At 40.9% G+C, this 17,177-nt stretch overlaps 1 protein-coding gene across 1 annotated transcript; it reads right to left on the bottom strand.

Annotated features, from left to right (window-relative positions):
- Positions 1-1,925: 1,925 nt before the first annotated feature.
- KRTAP8-1 (keratin associated protein 8-1) lies at positions 1,926-2,117 on the bottom strand. The gene has a single exon (XM_069472371.1). The coding sequence runs from the start codon at positions 2,115-2,117 to the stop codon at positions 1,926-1,928; it is 192 nt and encodes a 63-aa protein (XP_069328472.1).
- Between the last annotated feature and the right edge of the window lie 15,060 nt (positions 2,118-17,177).

The following is a 17,177-nucleotide window of genomic DNA, read 5'->3' as shown; positions in this document are numbered from 1 at the left end:
TCAGTGGACATCCTGTACATCTTGGAGGATATAAAGAATGTTTCTTTCTCTGTCCTTGTCTTGTTGAGATGAGCGAGGTATCTTTGCGTAAATGACTTTGCCTTTGTCAAGACTGATTTTCGAAGTAAATAAATAAATAAATGTGCGTGTTTGTGTGTGTGTAATGGCCTGAAACAGTGCTGCTTAAAGTGTGGGTTTCGGACTACGTGCACTGGAAGCCCCGCGGTGCTTCTAAAAAATTTAGATTTCTGGACCTGACCCCAGATGTACCAAGTCAGAATCCCTGGGGATGAGATACAAAAATTTACATTTTAAGTCAACTGCCCAAGTCATTCTTCTACATACCGCAGTTTAGGGAACACTGGATTAGATGCTCTCTGAAGTCTCATCAGGCCCAAATTTTTACACAAGTCAGTCATCATTTCAGAATGGACTTCTAATTTCAGTCTGATGCTCTTATTCCTGCAAAGTCCCTCTTTCCTTTTCCTAGTCTATTCTAGCCTGCATAGTTACTTCACAATTCTCAGCATAAGTTAACATGTGGCTGCTAAAAAGTTTCAAACTGGAGATTTTATTGGCTGTAACAATGTCTGCTATTGTTAAAAAAGGAAAATAATCAGTTAACTGAATATTTTTGAGTAAGATTATTTTCTGAACTTTAAAAAAAAATATTCATTGGATGGAATATGGTGGAGAAAATACTCTCTTCTGAAATGATGTCTCCAAAGAGGCTTTTGTATTTTTAGCTACAAATTGAATCATGTGCAATACAACCACTTGCAGATATTCAATAAAAAAGCAAGGTTAAGCTGAATCCTGCTGTCACCAAGAATATTTGTACTATACATGAAATGTTTTCAACAGAAGGATTGAGACATTGTTGATTTGACTTATAAAAGGAATATTGCTCTCTTCTCTAAAAGAACACAAAGGAAGGCTGATAAATCTTCAGAAATACTCATTCATTATAGTTCATATCTTTTAAGAGTGAAACTCACTATCGTGTAATAATTCCACACAGATCAAGGTTTCCATCATTGTGTCTAACCTGGGTGTTTCTAAGCTATAAAGTAGATACCTTAGATGTCTCAAACTAGGTGGTTTGATTTAAGGGATTTATCCCTTTACCTAAGACTCTCAGATTCCCAAAGTATGTCTATAGTGTCTCTATTTCTTAATGCTACAGAATCCTTAAATAGGGGACACAGTACTTTATTCTACAATCCCTAGAAGAAGGAACACAGTGGGTTTCATTTACACTAACTGGAAATAACTTACAAAGTGTCTTCTATGTTGGGTTTTCTTGGAGAGGGACAGAAGTCAAGAGATGAGTCGGGGACCCCAAACAATGAATGGTGCACCACTGGGTTGGAGGTGGGTGTCATAAAATTCAGGGAAGGTTCAGATAGTCAAGTTTTTTTCATTGCCAGCAAACCACCCTCTTGTCTGCTTATTACTCAAGATCAAAAATTTGCTCTCTCGCTGCTCCTAATGCCCATGCAACAGAAATAAATCCACTTGCTTCTCACTCAATGTAACAGAAAATATGTGCACACCGAGAAAGAAAACCCCACTCTCAGATAAGACTAGTTTGCTAGTTGAGACAAGTTTATTGAGATTTTGACAGACATATCCACAACATCATGACAAGAGCCATGAGCGTCATGAAAAATTCAAAAGTAATACATGTCGAGTGTCAATTTTCTGAAAATGTCGCAACAAACATCACGCAGGAAAGGCAGCTTGAGGCAGCATCTGGTTTTTCATTCTCTTCCCTTTGGGACTCTGGTGCTAAGTCTGAAACGCAGCGACTCTGAGCTTGACGAGCAGATGAAGACTGACGGAGTAGACACAGGAGGAACCTGCAGATGTGCTGCTCAGCCTTCAGGGGAGAGAAGATTCTACGCCTCAGGGATTTCAGCACATCAGTAGAGAGCAAATGGCCAGTATCTTCTGTAGCCGCTAGCCCCGCAGCCATTGTAGCCATAGCCCAAGCCGTAGCCCACTGGGGAGTAGGTGCTGCCGAAGCCACAGCCCACGCTGTATCCCAGAGGGTAGCCGAAGCTGCCCCAGTAGCATCCAGGGAAGACAGCTTCGGAGAAGTTGTGGAAGGACATGGTTTTGGGAGTGGAGAGCTGAGGTAGCAGGGGAATGTGTTTCCTCAGTGTGTGATGGAGTCCTAGTCTCAGAACCCTCTTTATATACCCTGGCTCTGGGGTGTGGTGAAAAGCTTACTGCGCTCATTTTCATTCTTGACACCAATTTGCATTACAAAAAAGCTCATTAACTTGCTTTGCTCTTGCTTAAGAGGCCTTTACAGTTGCTTAAGAAAGCTCTCATGTGATAGAACCAAAGAGAAGATACCTTCAAACAAATTATGTCCCTTCCTAAAAAAATTATTGCAGTGACTTCAAAGCATTTGGTCTCATAGACCCTACATATAACTCTCTGTAGGCAGGCTTTGTAAGACCAAGAAATATTCTGCCACTGTTAGCTGTTAGGCAGTCCTCTTGCCCTCTGAATTTCCACAGCAATACATAGTTGGAATTCAGTAAATATGTGTTGAATACATTAATAAATAAAAGAATAAATAGATAGTTCATCTCAAAATTAAGGTTTTTCTTAGTATTCATTTGTTTAAAGATTTTTTTTTTTTTTTTTTTTGACGAATACAAGACAAATGCCATAGGGCTTATCAGAAACACTTTTCTTTCTTGTTTTTTTTTTTTTTTTTTTTTTGCCTACAGCTATATAGTTTAAGAAACTGATTAAAAATTTAGTTTTAATTATAGTCCCCACCTAAACTATATCTAACATTGCATTTCTAGACCTGCTTCAATTAATATTGTAATTTTTTAATGGAATTTATGGATTAATGCCAGTACTGAATTGTTAGACAAATATGATTCGTTGGTCTGATACATTTTTTCAAACTACATAAGAGTAAGGCAAGTCCCAGCTACTCCAGAGGCTGAGGTGGGAGGATTGCTTGAGCCCAGGAGTTCAAGACTGGCCTGGGCAACATAGCGAGACCCATCTCTACTCAAAATACATCAATCAATCAATTTTTTAAAAAATGGTAAAATGAATGGGAAACTTTGTGCTAAAATGCAGAATATTTTTTTCCATTAGAGCTAATAAAACCAGATTATCTGACAAGTGTGATGATCTTATGAAGGGACAGGTGACAATATTAAATTCATGTTGTTTCACTTAGATAGATCATGCACCCCAGGATAGGGAAGAAAAGTCATTCCTCTTTAAACAGAAATTTAGTTCTCAACTACAAATTAAAGGAGAGATGAGATTGATCAAAACTATATTGGATCATGTAAGACCTGGTAAATTATTCTCAGAAGCTTGTGCTGAGGTTCCCCACAATGGCATTTCATAGAAAATTTACAGAACATTCAGCAAAAGAGGACACAAGACACAGAAATAGAAAGGCACAGAGATAAAAAGGAATCATTCTAGAAGGACACAAAACAGACATGTATTACACACTGGTCCCCCAAATTTGACTTTAGATCCCAGGGGTAGCTTTGCTCCCTGCTCTCAGCAGCCAGGGGTCATAGGGTGAATCCAAGAGCAAGGTGAGAGACTTGAAAAAATACAAAACTACGCCAGTGTTCTAACCACTAATAGGCTTATTATGGCAGAAGCATTTTTGAAAACACCTGCAGTGCTGCCCCAGCACCCTGCTTCGCGAGCGTAGCTGTGTGGCTGCCTCTGGTGATTCAACATTTAAAATTCAGATACTGCCTGTGACTTACAGCTAAATAAAGGCAGGGAATTAAAATTAGATTCATTCCCAAAATACAAAAATCTTCAACAAGAGATCCTTCCCTAAAAAAGCATAGGATGATTTACATTATATTTCTACCATTAATATTATCACATTGCTGTGTTCCATGATGGAAAAGTTGGTAATGTTAGGAAAAAAGAAAAATTAAATTTAAAAAATTGCATCGTATAATGAAAAAAAAAATGTAATTAATAGTGCCAAAGTTCAACTATGATGCTCTGTTTAAGTGAGTTTTTTTCCTATTTGCCTACCCAATCTGCTACCCAAATGCTAGCTTTGCCTTCCACAGCACAATATCTACCTCTGTATCTGAGTAGTAATGGGGAATAAAAATTAAAATATGTTGTGTTTTTTTAAAAAACTTAAGCCCTATTTAGAGGGAAGAACCTGAATTTTTCTCTAGAAATTCTACAAAAAATCCTAACAAAAGAAAATTTTAGGGAGACATTATGTATCAGGTCACAAAAAAACATAGTTAATAGCAACCTTAATTCTACATTGAGCCTACGAAAGCTTTATTCTGATAATGAGCTTATCAAAGGAAGATTTGGGTTTTTATAGAACCTGAAGTGCATAGAGTGTTAAGAATCCTCTTGGTGGAAAAGAATACAACATACCAAACATAAAATTAAGTATAAAAAGCAAACACTTGTTAAGGTGCTAAAAGTAATCACTAAAAATTAAAATACTAACAAAAATCACAAATATTACAAAATTCAGGGGAAAATATCATTTGTATTACTTAACTGACTGATAAACTTCTATAATATTATTCTTTCCCATAGACTAGCTTCTGGCTCCATGATGTCACACTGTTTTCTCCTTCCCTACCCATCCTGTGCTGGGTGCCATAGGACCATGGGACAAATTCATACTAAGATGTGGCCACTGGTCCTGCACCTTCACGTCACGCACTCTGGGGAATTAGCTGAGCTGTTGCTAGAAGAATTCCTGGAAGCCATTCCCACATGAGAATAGCCAGAAGTAGCTTAATTAGGTATAGAAGTGGCTGCAAAACACATCAATCTATCCCTCCATACCCTAATTAAATGTATCTCCAACTCAAATTCTGCTTAGCCAGATCCTAAAAAATGTCCCTGTCCTATCCAAAGCCACCCAACATAAGGGAAAGTGGGATTGTAGGGCAACCCAGGTGGAAAGCAGCAGCATTCTAAACTAATTGCAGTTAAAATTTCTTCCTTTGCAAATTTCCCCCCAAAATAGCCTCATGTGATATGGAGGTTTAAAAAAGAGAACAATAAATTCTCACATGTGAAATGACATGGTATTAGGCTAATCACTGCTGGATATTTGTTGGTTTAGATAAAGTTCATTACTCTTTTCTCTTTTAATAACAATCCTAAAATGTTATTTAATACATAATTTTATTTATCCTTTCATAGATTCAGTGTAGGTTGATTTCAAATACGGCTTGTCATGAATAAAGGTAGGAAACAAATCTTGTGTTTTTGATTTTCTAAGAAGGAGCAAGAAATGTATTGTGTACAAATTTCAGAAAGAGAGTCAATTCTGATAGGCACAATAAAAAATTTGCTTTCTTATCAGCTTCGAATATAAGGTTTCCAGCTTCAAAATATTATAATTTATTAGAAATGAGAGAAAAATAAGGATGGAATGTTTTAAATAAGTTTTAGAATATATGTCAGTGATTATTCTATAATACAAAAATTATCTTATGTTCATCTTTTTAAACATCTACTATTAAAGACATTTATTGAGCATCTATTATGTTCCAGATGTCTTGTTAGATGCTGGGGAGCCAGAGATGATAATTAAATGAGAAATGATAAATAAATGAAATACATGTTATATGTTCTACCCTAGAAGTCCTGCTACTCCCTTGTAGACTTCAGGGGTAAAGAAGAGAGTGAACAGTTCTACCTGCAGTAAGAAGTAGTGGCCAGGAAAGCTTCATCATGAAAGGTATAGATAAGTGAGCTGGATCTTAAAGTGAATATTTCACTGGTGGACATTGGTTAGGGGGATACTTGAATTTCGGGGATATTCGAGAAAGAGGAAGTGGTTTAAAGCAAAGTCTCAAAGGTGTTAAATAGCCGAGTGTCTTCCAGGGACCACAGATAATTCAGTGGGGTCGTTGCCTTGAATATAAAAGAATAATTATTGGAAGATGGGGCTGGAAAGGGAGTCAGAGGTCATCTGAGACTGCATGTGCTATGAAGGCAAAGGGGGACATCAGACACTAAGCTAGGGGGTGACATGATCAACTCTGCACTTTGGGAAGATAACCATCCAACAGTGTAGGGGATGAATTAGAATAGGGAAACACCAGAGTGAAAACGACCAGGTTTAATGCTCTGTTAGGAATGCTTTTGGCTGCAAGTAACAAAAACCCCAGCTGAGAGTTGCTTAAGCAGAAAGAGTTTATTTTTCACAAATAATGGGAAATAAGAATATAAGCCAAGTCCATGAGAATTCCCAGCGTCAGGGCTCGGGGCTGGCTTCACTGTGATTCTCTCAGTCTTCTTGTGGTTAGGATTGCAGATACAGGCTTCACATTCTTACACGTCAACATCCGAAACCAGGAAGGGAAAAGGAGGGCTTCTGCTCACGCGGTTCCTTTTCATTTTCTATCAGGAAAGAAAATGTTTCACATTTGCCCATCAACAGATTTCCTTCAGGTCCTATTGTCCAGAGCTGAGTCTCATCTCGTGGTTGAGCTACAGGGGAAGTTGGAAAAGTGTATATCTGGTATTTTCTGCCTGAATAGTATGAAGCAGGCGCTGGCAGCATAGGAAGCAGGGAGAGAAATGTTTATTGGATTGATAATCAATAGTGTTACCACAAAAACCATCACATTACCATAGATAAGGGATGATGGGGGCCTAAACTGAAGGGGTAGCATTAGCAGGGGGGTGAATTTCAGCAGGGCTAGGAAGACGGTGCAAGTTGGTAACTGTCGACATCATCACCCAATATCACCACAGGGGATTCTGATGCAAGGTATCCATGAAAGACGGGAGAAAGAATGCCAAAGGCAACGCTTTCCAATCTTTTCCCCATCAATTGTGCATCTCTGTGATAGAATGGAGTGACATGATCAGACTCCCAGAGAGGCACTTTGCCATCCCAGGAGCTCTCGCACCCAAGATCCTGCCAAATCCTGCCCAGATCAGAAACACTGCACACCTGTAATTCAGTGCCAGGGTCCTCCAATTAGGAACCTCTGCAAGGTAATTGGGACAATTAGATATAATAAAATATCTTCTAGAGGACAATATCTAATAATTGCTACAGAAACATTTAAAGAACACCTCATGCTTCCAGAACGTAAGGTCATTTATCCTGAGAAAGATGCTCGCTTAGACCCTTGATCTAAAATCCTCCTGTTGCCTTTCAGTTACTATTGCCTGATAATCAGATACTGTGACCCTCAAACTGTGACTTTCTTTCAGTTAATTTACTAATTTGCATATAAAATTTAATTATTGTTGTCTGGGATCTTGTATTCAGAAACTGTATCTGGTGTTTGATATGAAACAAAGTTACGCCCACGCCCTGGGATGACATCATCTGAATAAGAAGAACTGATACCTCAGATTGCCCTGGGCAGCCCTGCATTTGCAAATCCAATCTGTCATCATGTCAATTTTACTTGCTAAGAGTTTCTTGAATACATTAATTTGTATCAACCTCCACTGTACCACTTCTATTTGTTTCTTATTGTTTCCAAATGCTACAAGTAACCATGAACTTGATGGCTTAAAACAATACAAATTTATTACCCTACAGTTCTGGGGGTCAGAAGTCTGGAATCAAGGTGTCTGCAGGGCTGGTGCCTTCTGCGGGGGCTGAAATTAGAATTCCTTTTCTTGCCTTTTTTAGCTTCTAGAAGGCATCTGCATTCCTTGACCTGTGGCTATGCCCCTACATCACCCCAATCTCTTGCTTCTGTTGTCTTTATCTTCTACTACTAACTCAGTCATCCTGCCCCCCTCTTTTAAGGACCCTCGTGATTACACTAGGCCCACCTCAATAATGCAGGACAATCTCTCCATGTCGAGATCTTTAACCTAATCACATCTCCCAAGTCCCTTGTACAATGTAAGATAACATTCACAGGTTCCAGGGATTCAGACACGGACAGCTCTTGGGGGTCCATCATTCAGCCTACCACACTACCCACTGCAAGCTGCCAATTTATGTACCTAGACTTCTACAGTGGTCTCAAAACTAACCAAGCGATATTTCCCTCCTTTCAGTCTGCTTTCCACAGCCAAAGTATGTGCAAAATGAAGATCTTGTTATGTTAGACACACACACACACACACACACACACGCACACACCAGGTTAAAAATATTTCATTAGGTGTGACATCAGCAAGATGGCAGAGTACAAAATTCTATCCTTCACCCTGCCACGGAAAAATAATAATTAGCTATGGGCAAATGAAAATAGCCCTGGGAGAGCTCAAGAGTTCAGTTAAGCAGCTGCAGCAACAGAGTAGAACAAAACACCTGAGACTAACTGAAAAAAAAAAAATGTTTAAGAACAGTTTTATTGTTCCTGCATCATCCCATCTGCCAGTCTGGCACAGCTCATTGTGGAGCGAGAACTCCCAGCCCATGGGTTCCTCTTACAGGGAAAAGGAGAGCAGGATGAACAACCAGCTCCCCTAGCCTTTCGAGGCACTGCCCAAAGGACACACTTCAGTTTCAACCCAACAAGATCATTAGAGAGACCGACATAGCTGACATACCTGGATACAGCTAGGAACACAGAAGAGGGGTGAGGGTATCGGTATCAGTCACATAGCAGGACCTACCACAGCCTCCAGTGGCTTCTCTGCAGAGAATCCAGAAGGTTCACTGCTGAGGACCTCGACACCACTGCACACCCCCCACCGCTTTCACTGATGAAGACTCCACAGTATGTTTTTTGTGTTTTATTAAAGTTGTGTGTTTTGTTAAAGAGGACACCTTCTCAAGTACCTCACTAAAGAACAGGATGACTTTCTCAAAGTATGCCCAAAGTACCACCTTTATTGGAATTACCTGGGCTGCTTATTGAAAATACAGATTCCTTGGCCCCACGTCAGACCCACAGAATCAGAACCTATGCAAATGGAGCTCAGAAATATGCCTTTTAAAAAAGTTTCCTGGAAGATTCTTGCATAGATTAAACTTTTAAAACTATCATGGTTTTCTTGTAAAGGTTTCACCGTTTCTGCGATTTCCATCACTGCATTTTATTTTTTAAAGTGATGGCAGCTGGGAGCTCATCAGTTTGTCTTAGCAGGGGTGCGTAATAAGGTGAACAGAAGCACTCTCTGTAGTCGCATGCCTGATTGACCAAACTCCAAGAGAGGGTTGAACTGTACTCTTGGCTCATCAGTGATTTTGGTGGTAGAATCCTACCATATTGAGGGTGTAAGTCCCAGGAAGTCAACATATCTCACTTTACAGTCAGTTACTTGAGGCCAGAAAGGTGGTTTGCCTAAATCCTCATGCAAGTGAGTAGCCAAGTTAGGTTTAGAATATTATTTCATTAATTCATTCAACTAGTATTTACTGAAAACTTACATTATGCCCAGTAATGAGCAAGGCACCAAGCAATCAAGGCTGATTAAAAACACCATTTCTGCTGTCGTGGCAACAAGCATGTTAGTGAGGCAGACAGAGATTAGTCACACAATTAAAGGTTAAATGGCAACTGTGATAAGTACTACAAATAGGAGAGGGAGGGTGGCCTGCAGCGATGTTACAGAAGGACTTTACCTAATGGGGAAGTGTATGAAGGGCTCCGGGACAAAGTGATTGAGCTGGCAGCTGAGTGTTGCCTGGGAGTTGCTGAGGAGGAGAGAGGAAGGGAGAGAACTTTATGTAGAACTAACAGCAAGTGCCAACGCTTGAGAGTGAGGGGAGCGTAAGTTTGAAGAACTAAAAGACAGCACAGCTTAAGTAGAATGAGTTGAGAACTTTTAGGTCAGTTTAAAGATTAAAAAAAAAAAATTATCCTAAAAGCAACAGAAGCAATTGAAATACTTTTTGCCCTAAGAGTTGCATTTATTTATTTATTTGTATGTCGATGTACATTCCTTCTATACCTAATATATTGAGAATCTTTATCATGAAAAGTTTGTTGAATTTTGTCAACTTCTTTTCCTATATTTATTGAGATGGTCAAATAATTTTTATCCTTCATTCTATTAATGTGGTGTATCACATTTATTGATTTGTGCATATTAGATAATTCTTGCATATCAGGGACAAATTCTACTTGATTATGTGCATGATCCTTTTCATGTGCTGTTACGTCTGGTTTGCTAGCATTTTGTTGAGGACTTTTGTATCTGTGGTGGTCAAGGATATTGGCCTGGGCTTTGCCTTTCTTGTGGTGTCCTTAACTTCTAGGAAGTTACTGGTAAGTTATTCTGTTCCTTTGGTGGTGGTGTTTCTTTGATTCTTCATGATCATTGAAGAAGTAGTCACCTCTTCTAGACTTTATGGGCTGACTTTGGTAAGGATAGCTCTTCATCTGTGGGTGAGAAGGGGGTGCACTGGAGTGTGCTGTGGCACCAGGAGCCAAGGGCAGGGGTGTGTGGTGGCTCTGGAGCTGGACTAGGGTGCAGTGACTCATCAGCTCCGGCACCTAGGGTCTGTGACACCAACTCTGTGGTCCTTGACAGCAACCGCTGTGTGGAGTGGTCTGTGGTGGCTTCAAGGGCTGTTGGAGTCCTCAGTGGCCCCTCCAGCTTTGGTGGTAAGGGGTGGGGGCCAGTGTGGTATCTGGGGTGTCATGTACTCGGCTGTAGGGGCTGGCTGCTGGTGTGTGCCTAGGGGCAAGGGGCTGCTGCAGGCACTCACATGGTGGCTAGGGGACAAGAGGCAGCTGCTGGGACTGGCTATGGGCACACGTGCAGTGGTGGGTGCTGGTAGTACGTGCACACATGGCTAAAGGACTGAAGGCTGGTGACGTGCACCTGGCCAGCTACAGGGTCAGAGCTGTGGTGATCAGAGCTGAGAAGGGGGTTGGACTGGCTGTGTGAGCTCACACAGCTGTGGGGGCTGGAGCTGGTGGCGTCCAAGTGCATAACTGCAGGGGCCTGGCAGGGGGACCTGGCAGCAGGGGTTGAGATCACCTTTGCGCATGCTCACGGCTACAGTATCAGCTCTGGGTGCTGCATGGTGGTGGCAGCCGGGGCTGTCAGTGGGGTCTTGGGATGTTTGCAGGTGCAGGCACAGTGGCTGCACTGGGTCCCAGGACTAAGGTGCACATAATGCACACAGTGACACTTGTTGAGGTGGCTCCAGAGAGGGGGCTGGGAAAGAGGCAGTGTCTCAGGCATCTGGAGTCTGCAAAGATAAAAAAAATTATGGAGTTCGTGGTGGCAAAAGCTGCAGGTTGTCCATAGCAGCTGTTCTGGCTGTTGTTTTCTTCAGGGGTAAAAGCTGCTGGGGTCCTCTGTGAAGCAGGCTGCTGGGATCCACAATGGCAAACACTGTGGAGTTTTCAGCAGCAAAAGCTATAGGGGGTGTGCAGTGGTGTTGAGGTCCTCAGCAATGAAGGCTTCTGGGTTCTCTGCAGAGAAGGCCATTGGAGCCTGTGGTAGGTCCTGCTTTGTGACTGACACCGATACCCCTGCCCCCTTCTGTGTTCCCAGCTTTATCCAGGTATGTGAGCTATGCCAATCTCTCTAGTGACCTTGTTGAGTTGAAACTGAAGTGGGTTCTTTGGCCAGTACCTTGAAAGGCTGAAGAAGCTGGTTGTTCATCCTGCTCTCCTTGTGAATGTAAAATGGTGAAGAAGAAAGAAAGAGACCCTCTTTAGCCAGGTTTAATAACCAGAGTTGATGTAACATCATTATAGGAAACTTTGCTCCCCAATGGACATTTGGTAGTGTCTGAAGACATTTTTGTTTGTCACGACTGGGGTTGGGGAGCGGTGCTACTTAGCATCCAAGGGGTAGAGGCCAGCGACGCTTCCAAACATCCTACAATGCACAGAACACCCCACACACACAGCAAAGGATCACCCACTTCAAAATGTCAATAGAGCTGAAGACAAGAAATTCTCCTCTAAAGTCAAGATCACAGCAAGTCAAATACGATTGCCAGGCAATACACCAAAAATATGTCATGTGACAGGGCAAGAACTTGCTGACCAAGTCTTGGGCTAATTTAAAACACAATTTCAATACCTTGCTACCACAGCGCTTTTAGGGCTAAGCCACATTTGTGAGGCTACTTGGATAATTATCAGAGTAAGCGCCTAGTTAAAGAAGCTTACTATTTGATGTAGAACCTATGTGGTTTTCTTAAGAAATAATGTGATACCACAACAATGCCTGGATGCATAAAAGGCTCGTGGACTCTGATCAGAAACACCTCACATGTGATTCATACTCAACATGCAAAAGCAATTCCAAGGAAGGCATGTCTTTGCTTCAAGCTTTTCACCACCAATAGGATAGGAAGATCATTTTTAGCATCTATGCTTTATTTTCGGGATGCAAAAGGGAAGAATTAAGGTCCTCTTCTTATGATCCAAAAACAGCACTAGAGCCAGAAACTGGAAATGTGTATAAATTTAAAGCACAGCTTCAGCCTGAAAGCTGAGTTAGTGGAAAGGGTAAAGGACATGAAATCATGGTCTGCTGTACACCCTCAGTGTGAAGACAGACTCTCTGGTGAATGGAGTCGTGATGTTTCAATTATTTACTCATTGGCTGGCCTTGCAGAGCCTAAGGGCACGTCCTTGTGATGACCTTTAAAATAATGTTTCCTATTACTGCCGAACAACAAATGGAATGGCAGGCTCCATCCACTAAAAGTATTATTTATCCAAAGTCTTTGTTGACCAAAACTAAGTATTAGAATAAATTTAAATTTAATTAGAAGCTATGACCAGCGTTCCAAAGATGTCTTTCTTAAAATTTAAGGTTATTCATAAGCAAAGTCTTGAAAATTCTCAAGTTTCACCCCAGTGCATTAGACATAGAAGCTTCAAAATGGACATAATAAGGAACACTTGCAACGTAGATTATTAAGTGGGGAGGATGATTGGAAAGAGAAGGCAAACCAACAGGACACAACAGTGCAAATACCATTGTCAAAGATAATGTCACAAGCTTTGGAGGCAAGTCACTAAAAAGGAATTGGTGTCTGAGAAATAACAGCATGTTTTCAGAGACAATACTCAATGTATTTAGTTTTATAGAATACCCAAAGAGGCCTCTGCCTAGGAGGCTTTAGAATCAAGAAATATTTCCCTTTATCTAATAGAAAGCTCTTCTGCTATCATTTTAAGTGCTTTTCCTCTATCCTCAATGGAAATGAAAAGTATTATCTGGTTTTTCTGTGAATAGCAATAAAAAATAGAACAAAACTATAGAAAAAATAATAAAAAAGATTAAAAAATAAAAATTCCCTTTCTTAATAAAAATGTTAATACCATTTTACCAACACTTTAGGAACCAACGGTGAGATATATCTCCCTCTCTACTTCCTTTGGGATAAGAATCAACAGGACCGGACAAGTGTCAAACTTTATGTGCACACAAATCACCTGAGAATCTTGTTAAAGTGCAGAGTCTAATTTAGCAGAGGAGAGGCCCATGATTCTGCATTCTGAATAAGCACAAGGTGATGCCAATGTTTCTTATCTGAATCATATTTTGAGTAACAAGGGGTTAGGCTTTTTCACTAAGGTTTAAAACAATTGTATTAATTCAGCAAATATTTATCAAGTGTCTGGGATCCAAAACACTGGTAATATAACATTGAATAAAACATGGTGTTTGACCTCAAGGAACTTACAGAATAGTAGCATGATGAGGGAATCAGAGCTGTGGGTTAATGAAGGCACTGCTGAGAAAGATTAACAACCCGATAACACTAATGGTGAACCAGAGCATTCCGTCTTCCCCATCCACTATTTTTAGAACACCAAATCAGATGAGGTCAGTCTGTGACAATGATAGAGTGAGACAAAAACAAGACCACTCTGTAATCATGTCTGAGAAGAGAGGAAAAAAAGAACGCTATATGCAAATGACAATAATGACTACACATCCCTTTTGGTGACTGCTGTTTCTTTATCAATTGCAAATTTAACCTTGTTCCATCTCCTAAATAAAAATTATTCAAACATCTGATGCTAGAATGGTAGGGATAATAGCAGTCCCCCAAAGATGCCACCATTCTGGGACCTGTGGATATTACACAGCAAGGGTAAATTAAGGTGGCTAATCAGCTGATATTAAGATAGGGAGATTATCTCGGATTCTCTGGCTGGGCCCAGTACCATCACGAGGGTCCTTATAAGTGAAAGAGTAAGACAGGAGAGTCAGTATCAGAATGGGGGAGAGAGATTTGAAGAAGCTATGCTGCTATCTTTGTGGAGGAAGCAGCACAAGCCTCAGGAAGCTGGAAAATGCAAGGACTCCACTCTAGAGCCTCCAGAATAAGTGCAGTCCCACCAACACCTGGATTTGACCCCAGTAAAACCCATTTTGAACTGCTGACGTCCAGAACTATAAGTGAATAAATTTGTGTTGTTTTAAGCTACTAAGTTTGTGGCGATTTGTTATAGCAACAATAGGACACTAATACAGTATACCATCTAAAAGAAACTCCTGTATCTTTTAATCCTCCTGTATCTTTTAATTGAAGCCCAAATCCTATAACAAACCCCTCCTAACAATCCTTAATCGAGATATCTTGCAGTTTATCATGCTGTGTGGTTTCTACTGTTTCAACAAGTTAATAAATCCAACTTTGACTATTGGTGTATTCCTGGTGGTCTTGGTTGGTGAGCTTCAACAGTGCAGTGTGAACAATGGGATATTAAAGTAAATAAATAAATAAATAAAAATAAAAATAATAAAAAAAATAAAGTAAATAAAGTAGGGCTTTTAAACTGCAACAAAGAAAGCTCCCTGGGGTGGAGAAAGACCCTTTGAAGGATCTGTAGGAGCTCACTAGATAAAAAAGTATGCAGAAGGGAACAAAGGACTATGATAGGCCCCATGGGGTGTCGGGGGGAGGAAGCATGTGAAGGAGAGGTAGGAGAGTTAGACTAGAAAAATTGGTGGAAATGTGAGCCTTACTTGATATTTTTCCTGAAAGATGGAAGAAATAAAAAAATCACCGAAGACTTTGAGAAAGAACGCTGCATGATTAGACTTGCACTTTGAGAAGTTATTGTGCCTGCTGTATGGAAGAAACTGGAGACCAGTTAGGCCTGGCAGTCCAGATAGCCTAGAAGAGCAGACAGGCAGCCAGTTCGGTAATGCAGGCAAGAAATGGTAAGGGCGTGAATGGAGGCAGAAATATTAGGAATGAAGCTCTGACATTATTTCTTAGAGGTAGTGAGAAGGGAAAATCTAAAGATTTAGCACTAAGATAAAGAATGGAGCCTAATAATTAGTAAAAAAAATTTTAGCAAGATTGTGAAAATTATGAATGCTCTTGATAACTTCAGTTAGGTACAAATTGGAAAACATATAATTAATGTTCTGCCTCTGTTTAGAGTGGCAGAACAATGGCATGGAAGGAATCCGAAGTTCTCACCTTGACATCTTGGCTTGAGGATCAGCTTTCCCACTTGTTGAATATTTGCCCACTTGGGAAAATTACTTAATCTCCATCAATTTCCTCAGGATATCAATCTCCCAAGATGGATACCAGAATTAAATAAAATTCTATGGGCATATTTCATAAACTGTAAATTGCTATGTGAATACAAGGTATAATTATTAGTGGCTTATTAAGAAGTGGTATTAAGTAGGGATATTTCTGGAGAAGAGCTCTCTGATTTTCAAAGTGTTGCATCATTTATTTTTGAGTGAAGGAATAGATCTGGAGTCAGACCCTCCTTGGTTATATCTTGGTGTTTTTCTTTACAAATGAATGATACAGCCTCAAACAAATTATTTAACTTTTGAATTTTGGTTTCCTCTTCGCTAATATGGTAGATAATGAAATCTATCTCTAAAAATTGTTATGCAGGGAGTGGGCAGAGCACCTGGTTTTAACATGATATCAAGGAAAGACAGGCTGAAGAGGGCAGAAAAGATAATCTTGCACTGCCTACACCACCCCTTCCCCACACCCCAGCAGTGCTACACCAGCACACCAGGTAGAGAGAGACTCTTTATGTTCAGGAGAGAGAGAGGGAAGTGATTGTGGGATTTTGCTTTGGAATTCAGGGCCACCCTGTCACAAGGGAACATAGCACAGGGAAGAATTCTGCCAGTGCCTATGGAGTGAGCATTTAGACCACCCCAGCCAAAGAGAAATTCTCTGCCCTGGGAGTAGAAACCTGAGTTCTGACTTGCCCCACCACTGGCTGACAAAAGGTGGCCTGGAATCCAGAATACATTTGTAAGGCAGTGAGGCCACAAAGACTGCAGTCCTTGGGCAATTCCTGCAGCTGTGCTGGCTCAGAACCAGTGGACTTGGGGTGCTCATGACCCACTGAGACACCAGCAGTGGCAGCCAAGCCAATGTCTGTGTCATCCCTCCCCAATTACAGGCAGTGCAGCTCAGGAAGAGTCTTCCTCCACTTGGGGAAAGGAAAGGGAAGAATTCAGAGTACTTTGTTTTGCAGCATAGGACCAGCTCAGCCACAGTAAAGCAAAGTACCAAGCAGACTCCTGAAGCCCCTGATTCAGGACTTTTTTCCTGGACAGCATTTTTAGACCAACCCTGGGCCAAAAGGAAACCCACTGCCCTGAAGGGAAGGACCTGGTCCTGTCAGCATTCACTACTTGCTGACTAAAGAGTCCTTAGGCTTTGAATAAACATCAGAAGTAGCCAGGCAACAGCCACCGCAGGCTTTGGGTGAGACTGGGCTGGCTTCAATTGTGACCTGGTACAGTTCCAGCTGTGGTGGCCATGAGGGAGTGCCCACATCACTCCTCCCCAAACTCTAGAAGCCCAGCACAGAGTGAGAAAAAAGAGTGAGAGATTTTTGCCTGGTAATCCAAGTAATTCTCCCATATCTTATCCAAGTCCACCAAGGCAGTACCACCAGGAGTCTGCAAGAGTCATGGCATTCCTAAGCTTGGGGCAGCACCAGTGCTGATACAACAGTAGTGACCAGAGACTTAGCTCACAACACTCAATTCCTTTTGAATATGTGAAAAGCTTTCTCAAGAAGGATGGGTTCAAACAGCCCAGACTGTGAAGATTAGGAAAAAATACCTAACTCTTCAATGCCCAGACATCAATGAACATCCACAGGCATTGAGAACATCCAGGAAAACATGACTTCACCAAACGAACTAAATAAGGAACCAGTGACCAATCCTGGAGTGATGGAGATATGTGACCTTTCAGACAAAGAATTCAAAATAGCTGTTCTGAAAAAGTTCGATGAACTTCAAGA

This window comes from Eulemur rufifrons, chromosome 7 (assembly GCF_041146395.1).
Source record: "Eulemur rufifrons isolate Redbay chromosome 7, OSU_ERuf_1, whole genome shotgun sequence".
Taxonomy (NCBI): Eukaryota; Metazoa; Chordata; class Mammalia; order Primates; family Lemuridae; genus Eulemur; species Eulemur rufifrons.
This window is presented reverse-complemented; position numbering and strand designations above follow the sequence as displayed.